This window comes from Medicago sativa, chromosome 5 (genome assembly GCF_051527215.1).
Source record: "Medicago sativa cultivar Bolivia chromosome 5, Bolivia_mono, whole genome shotgun sequence".
NCBI lineage: Eukaryota > Viridiplantae > Streptophyta > Magnoliopsida > Fabales > Fabaceae > Medicago > Medicago sativa.
In genome coordinates this window covers 43,256,011-43,264,096 of record NC_140753.1, presented here as the reverse complement: position 1 = coordinate 43,264,096, position 8,086 = coordinate 43,256,011, and the positions used below count along the sequence as shown (strand labels likewise).

General features: G+C 35.6%; 1 protein-coding gene across 1 annotated transcript; it reads left to right on the top strand.

The window, feature by feature from the left end:
• Positions 1–330: 330 nt before the first annotated feature.
• Positions 331–7,566, top strand: LOC146922279 (Metallo-hydrolase/oxidoreductase superfamily protein). The gene is made up of 8 exons (XM_085715287.1): positions 331–506; positions 584–665; positions 763–888; positions 1,838–1,996; positions 3,176–3,294; positions 3,410–3,601; positions 4,081–4,171; positions 7,211–7,566. The coding sequence occupies exons 1-8, from the start codon at positions 352–354 to the stop codon at positions 7,289–7,291; spliced, it is 1,005 nt and encodes a 334-aa protein (XP_085571413.1). The 5' UTR covers positions 331–351; the 3' UTR covers positions 7,292–7,566.
• The last annotated feature ends 520 nt before the right edge of the window (positions 7,567–8,086 follow it).

Genomic DNA, 8,086 nt, shown 5'->3' with positions numbered 1-8,086 from the left:
CCAGACTTGTAGCAGAAAACCTCGGCAGTTAACTACCGAGGAAATCCTCGGCAGTTAACTGCAGCCGGATTTTAAATTCCTCGGCAGTTAACTGCCGAGAGGGCAAAAGCCTATTTTACATGTGTGTCTCAGCCTTCTCTAATGTGTCAACACCAATTTTCTAAATCTTTTACAACCTTACCGTATAAAAGTTCCACTCATAAGTCAATTTGCTTAACTCCTTTAAAGTTTTTTTTTTTAAGATGTGTATGTATCTTGTACCACAAATAATTAGAAGCAAAATCGTTTTAGCTATTTAAGTAATAGTCAAAAAGAAACGTAGAAAGAGTTGAGTCCATCCATCCATTAACCATGGCCACATTACAATATTGCAATTCTCTCAGTTTTCTCAACAAAACCTCCCACCCCATAAGAAGAAGACACTGTTTCAACCCCATTTTCTCATCTCCAAGTATTGGCACTTCAATTTCCATAACTTCAACTGTATTAAACACCAAAATTTCCAAGTTAGTAAGTTTCTCTCACTTTTACTCTGCACTTGTTTCATACTCATTATTTAAGACTCTGTTGTGTTTATTCTCAGATTAGGTTGTACTGTTTCTGCTGACAACGCTGTTGTGTCGAATTCCACTGTAACTGATTCCTTCAAACTCACATATTTAGAGGTTGGATTTTTATGGTTCTTGCATTTTCACTTGTTTGTCTTCAGTTTTTATTATTTTGTATGTTCCTATGACATGTGTTTTGTTGTTTTGGATATAGGGAAATAGTTGGCTATGGAATGTGGATGGAGTAAATATATTGGTTGATCCAATTTTGGTGGGTAACTTGGATTTTGGAATCCCTTGGTTATATGATGCTTCTAAGAAATATTTAAAGAACTTTCAGGTATGTTTTGACTTTTAATGGATACTATTAGTTCCTTATGGATTGTGTCTTTAGGGTTGTTCATGGGTACATGTTAATCTCATGACCCAACCGGGTGTTGGGTCGGAGCCTGGGGGATCATCCTCATTAGGCCAAGAGCAATCAGACAAATGAATTGAACATCACATCTTAATCCAAAATCTTAAGACATTGGGTTTATGGGCTCTCTTACTTATTTACTAATCAAGGCTCAGTTTTCTATCCAATGTGAGACTCTATGAAGCACGTTTATGGACACGGACACCAGACACGACACAAATACTGACACGCCGACACTGCTAATAATTTGAGAAAGTCACATAATTCAATGTAATTATATGTGTCGGTGTCGTGTCGGTGCCTGGACACGCCTTATCCGAGGAGCGTTCATGGTTCATAGGTGAGACTTCTAACTCCCCTCACACTTCTGCAACATCGAGTCAAACCCGAAATGGTTTGATTCGAACAATAATATTGTGATTTCAAACCTAAACCAAAAGTTGGAAGGAAATAACGATTTTATTGTGTTTGTGGATGAAGTTAAAGACTTAAATTTGTTGAGTCTAGAAGTATTACAATTTAGTTCATGTGCTAGGATTTTCAGTTATAGAATTTGGTCCAAATGTTAGAATTTTAATAGAATAAAATTCCATTTTTTTTTATTTTTCAATTTTGAAGTTTAAAAATATTTTATGCCTCAGGACTCGACCTGTGCCATCATCACCAGGTTGGGTTGATTCGGGTTTGAAAGAAAATATATGGATTTTTCACCCAACCCAGACTAATGGATTTTGATTGTGTGGGCAACGCTTCTGGCCAAAACTGACCCATCCTGTTCTGTGTAGACCCGTATAGTGATTACCTCTTTGTTACTGCTATAAAGTGTTGAAATTCATGATGTTTCTATAATCTGTATGTTTCTATAGTGCAGCTCAGTGATCTTCCTGAAATTGATTGCTTACTCATTACTCAAAGCCTTGATGATCATTGCCATTTGAAGACCCTAAACCCCTTTTCTCAGAAATTTCCAAATATTAGAGTTATAGCAACTCCTAATGCCAAGAGCTTACTGGACCCTCTTTTTACAAATGTAAGTATGTACATTCTTTCTATATTTCGTTCTCCGTTTGATTTTGAAAGCTGTATTTGTGCAGTATGTATTTGTATTGGAATGATGTAATGATTTGGTTATGTATTAAGTATATCTAATTTAAATCATGCCAAGCCGAAAAACTCATTTTGAAGTATCCAATCTACAAGCATGGTTTGCAGATTTCAAATGATACAATGATCTGATATTCTAATTTCATGAATAGAAGTGGGGGTGGTCTAACTGAACTTTCTAGGAATCTAGGGTGCCTGGTAAGGGTAGAAGATGATAGAATATATAATAGGAAAAACAATTCTAGTGGATTGACTGATTTTGAAAGGGAAATCAGTTAAAACAGAAATTCAACAACAACAACAATAACCCAGCCTTATCCCACTAGGGTCAGCTACATGGATCCAACCATGTCGTTGTCATATATCGTATCTCTATCAAAACAAAAATTCATTTTCCTTGGTTTTTTCTTTCTGTCCTTTTGGTCAAGTTCTATAGTCAACACCAAAATTGACAGAAAATATGGGCTATATTGGGGTTTGGTGGTAATTGATCCATAAAATTCCATGCAGGTTTGAAAAAGTATAAGACTTTTTCAAATGTGCAAAGAAATTTATGAGTATACTATTTTTATTGTGTAAAATGTATCAATGATTCACTTGTCAGTTTTAAATATCAGGATACGGTAAACAAATATTTGCCTTGTTGACTGCTTTCATAACTCTTTGCTCTTCAACATAGATTTTGAAGAGCAAAGAGTTTCACAATGTTAAAAGTGGACTTTAGTATGCTCTTTAAATACCACAATAAGAGTCTGTTTTTTGTGCATTCGGTTTTCTCCTTTCACCCTTTGAACACACGTTTCTCCTACAATGATGTTTGATATGCTTGAATTGTCTTGAGCCATTGATTCATTAACAGTGCACATTTACATATTTTACAATTTTCGTTTACTTCCCTTATTATTTAGTTGTGCTTATTTTCCCCCCATCTTCATATTGATTTTGTTGACTGAACGCTCAATTTCAGTTCTGCTCATCAATGTATCCTGTCAATATTTAGCATGCAATTGAAACCTTCAGTATACATGAAGCACTGGCTTATATGTTCTGTTGAGAAATAACGTGTTAGCTACTTAGGTTTTTACCAAGTTTCATATATTTTCAGGTTACATATATAGAACCTGGACAAAGCTCTGAAATTGAAACAAAGTATGGTTCTAAGGTCGGGATTAAGGCTACAGCAGGACCAGTTCTTGGACCACCTTGGCAACGTCCTGAAAATGGGTAAATTCTGTTGAAGTTTTCTTGCATATATTTCTCTTATTCATTTATATCCACCTTATTTGCTATTCGTTCAAATTCTATTGAACATAATGGTTTTGCGCTGCCTGTGTTGTAGGTATCTTGTTACGGCTTCGCAAGTCCAATTGTCTCTCTACTATGAACCTCACTGTGTCTATAATCAAAGCTTCATTGAAAAGGAAAAGGCAGATATTGTGATCACACCAGTCGTAAAACAGTTATTGCCCAAGTTTACCTTGGTTTCAGGACAAGAAGATGCAGTAAAACTTGCAAAGCTGCTGCAAGCCAGGTAATTTTTTGTATTTACTTGAAAAAAAAACAATGAAACACTACTCAATGCAAATGGTTCATTCTAAAGGGTCCAAAAATCATTTCAAAAGACTAAAATTTGAAAATTTGTATTTGCATATATAAATCTTTGGAGGGCCGAAAAGTAATCTTTCATAGAAATATTTTTATTTAAGATCGATTAACCAATGAAGTCATTAATTACTTCAATTAATGGCTACTACCCTTAGCCAGAGTACGGATATCATTAACTAGTTTGTAGGTTCAACTTAAGCTCATTTTGGTGATTTTGATCCTTTTCTCAAAGAATTCATTTTTGGTAATTTTTCCTAATATTCTGGCTTATTTGGAAGAATACATTTCAACTAAAGCTCATTTTGGTGGTTTTGATCCTTTTCTTATAAAGGTTTTCGGTTAGAAATCTGATTGTATATCACGGTTCTTTATGTATATCTTAGACGGTGATTCCTTTTTTGACAGGTTTGTCGTGGCAATGAAAAATGGAGATCTAGATAGCAAAGGGCCTCTTGCAAGCATAATTGAGTCAGAGGGAACAATAGAATCATTCAAGGTTAGATTTCTTCCAATTACGCAGATAAGTTGCTTAATGTGTTATGTTAATGTCTGTTATTTATGGCCATAAGAAACATTACTTTCTTTTCCCCTAAGTAATCGTAACCTTTTGCTATTGGGCCCGATCTATGAGCACCCGATATAAAGCCTTTGTCAATGACTTTCAAGACACTTGCCCTCACATAGTTTGCTAGCTTTTGTCTTCACCACCTTTCCGACTTGCTCACTTCCCCAAGAAACAACAAGCTGTTGGTCATTTTAGTGGTTTCATGGCTCTTAGGCTACAAATCTTATCACACTTCTCTGCACTTAGATTTCCAGCTATTCCATTCTATCATCAACTGGCTTGATCAATTTTAAGTTTTTACATCGAGCTTGCCCACATCCCTGAGAAGAAGAAAAAAACTTCTGTGGTTAATTGCTGATAGACACTTTGGTTTGTAAGATTCCTCTAGGTTCCAGATTCCTCTATATGAACCTGATAAGAGCCCAAGCTATTTAAGTACTCCACTGAGTATTCTATACTACTTGAAGTGGGATGTAGCACCTTATAATACCGAAGGCCCTACATTGACACTGCCCCTGAGAGCCGACTTCATGGAATCTCCACTCTACAATGCTTCATTTAATCTTTCCGGTCAGCCCTTTCGTAGGTATCTCTTTTTGAGATACCGACAACCGGCTCTGAACTATTTGATGAGCATCCAAGCCCTTAAGTATTCTAAGAACATTCCATAGTACTCCCATGAAGTTAAAGCCACGGTGAAACGAAATAGACACTGATGAATTCATTATCACATGATTGAGTATACCCTATGTTTTCTATGCAGTTAAAGTTTTTTATGTAGTTAAAAGTAAATTATTACCACATGGTAATTTACTGTAATAGAAATATAGGATGTCATAGAAATATAGGATGTCTAGGGGAAATGCACTCCTGAGGTTTTGTTGAACCTCAGGCGTGGAGTACCATGTCAATGGTGTAAATGGCCTTGTTCTCCCAAGCTCTGTTGTCAATAGCGGTCTAACGCGGCGCGATTGCGGCGCGGAGCGGCTGAAAACAGCCTAGCGCGTCAAAACGCGACCGAGTCGCGCGTTAGGCAAATGCGGAACAATAGCGGGTCAACGCGGGCAAAAAGCGGGTCAACGCGGGCAAAAAGCGGGTCAACAAAAAAATCTCATCAGAAACCACAAAATCTCATCTCTGTTCTCTGTTAATCATCCTTTTTTTTACAGTCAAAATGAAGAAGAAAGGGAAGAAGTGAAAGATTGATTAGAGATCTAGAGATCTAGGAATTAATATGATCAAGATGAAGACGATCTAGAGATCTAGGAATTAATATGATCAAGATGAAGTCTAAATGTGAATGCAAAATAAAATTTTCTCATCTATATTAATACTAAATATATTTTTTTCATACTTTTTTAGTCCTTAATTAATAATATAATATTTAGTTTTAGTGTCCGCGTCATGTAATAGCGCCGGCGTCGCGCCCGCTTACCGCGCCGCGTCAATTTTTGGGGTGGCCGCGCCCAAGTAGCCTCACTAGTCTTATGAGCGCAGAAGATATGATTCAATGAAAAATTGAATATTTATTTTTCCGACAATACAAAGTTTAGTGTTAATCTTAATCTGTTCAGAATGGTCTCGAATTCAGAATCCCATGCATCTCATATGTTCCCATTCTACTTTTGATACATTTTGTATTTTTTGTCTATTCATGACACTCCTTGTGCGGTGAGCAGTCTTGTTAATATATAATTATATATTCATTAGCTTTTTTTTTTTAAAAAAAAAAAGTCAAGAGTTGGGGCCCCTGACCTTGTTGGCAAAAATGAGAGGATCCACCTTCAGAGTGTTAAAACTAGCCATGGGTCAAAGAAATAGAGAGAAGTGCATAAAAAGAGCAATGGATAGGGTTCTAGAAGCAAGATGTGAGACAATGGGCCGAAAACCTACAAAGCGATGACTGATTAGTGACACTGACATGTGCCAATATCGTGTAGATTTTGCTCATATATTGACTACATTTGTTTGACAGTAAAGAGATATTTACCTTAAAATTACAAGATTTTCATCAAAAGAGCCAAAACGTATCTCATTTTACACTTGAGCATCTAATCTCCTATGATGATAGAATGCAGACAAATCACAAGTAATAAAATAGGTTTAGGACATTCGAGGGGAATAACAGTTTCAAACTTAGATAACATTGGTCGAGAACTTGCAAACTCACCTTTTATTTGAATACTTCCTACCCATTATATCCCTGATTGTTCCACAAGTGACTGTTTTATGTCTCGCATAACCCATGAGTATTCACTCACAGCATCTGGAAGTTTAGTGCGAGTTTAGCATTTGCCTAAATTAAACTTTGTAAGGCTTTTCTTGCTTCATTGTCAGTCTCCCTTTATTATTTGGCTTCAATCATCTAAATCAACCAGCCTTCAATTGTCATTTTGCATATGGCTAAGGACATTCCTTGTAGGTTGTTTACATCTGTCCTTCATGGGAGATATACTTACGATGCATCTTCTGTCAACAAGTTCTGTGGAAGAATTGTTTCAATTTAGTAACTTTTTCTTCTTTTCGAATTTTGTGAACTGTCACTTTTACATTGTTATATTTGTCTGAAATAGCTAAACCTAGTGTCTCTCATGTACAATGATAATGAAATTATTGTAACTGCAAGAACAAATATAGTTAGCACCTTTGCACGCCTTTGGGAGAGCTTATAAAAATAGGTAAAAATGGGTATAAGTTGTTTTAACTTATTTCAACAAGTGCTTTACACTAACTTATGAAAACTGCTTGAGTCTTCTATAAAAACAATTTAGCCTCATGCATTCTTAGCTATGAAAAAAGCTTATACATAAATGCTTATGTAATCGGGACTTATTTAATTATTGGTTAATTTAGCCAAACACGCTCTCTTAATGATGATTTGAGTGGTAGTGAAACACACCCTCTTACTCTCTATTCTATCTATTTTGTTGTAATCTAAATGATTCTATCTTCAAATGGTTATCAATGCAGGAGCTTTTATCAAAAGAATTACCAGATGCGAAGGTTGTAGAGCCTATCCCAGGAGTAGCAGTTGAAATTTCAGCAAACTGATCTTGGTTCAATTTAGGAAGGAAATCTAAACAGTTTCTTTAAACCAAACTGATCTTGTTCAGTTCACCGGTTTTATGTTTCCGAGCCATGTCTATAGTTAAAGAACTGAACTGCTTATATATGCTGAACTAAACCAAACGGTGTACAAACTGTCAAACTGAACGGTATCAAACTAGCGAAGTGAATTGTTAGCATTATGTCCATCAAACCTTCATATGTAAAAAAATTCAAATAGTCTGCATTAATTGACAAGATCTTGAATATACTGTGAAAAATAGAGCATATACAAACAAGAAAGTTCTAAGGACTTAGAGGATAGAATCAATCTCTTTTTCCTTCTCTTTCTCTAATATTATGGTTTGAATGTTCTTAAACTACTTTTTATGGGTTACTCTCATGTCTGAGCCGTTTTCTATTTCTATGATGGAGGATATTCATTAGTGGAATGATTTTAATGAGTGAGGACATATTTGATTGTATTATCCTTTTTATGGGTTAATTTTTATCCAAATTCTGTTGAATTTATTCATGTGAATTTGCTGGCTATTTATTTACATTGCATAACTTTATGCTCCATCAATCAATTCTCGTTCAAATTAGATCGTTTTATTGTGCTGCCGACGTTTTCGCACAAGCTTATCCATCCTAAAGAACCATACGAAAAAACACATGAAGAAGTTGTCATATCCTTAAAAACTAGAGGAAATGCCTAGAAAATTGTTGTTCACACCTTGAAGATGGCTAAAAAACACCAGTTAAAGACTGAAATGCCTCTCAGTAGTTAGTTGATGTTGG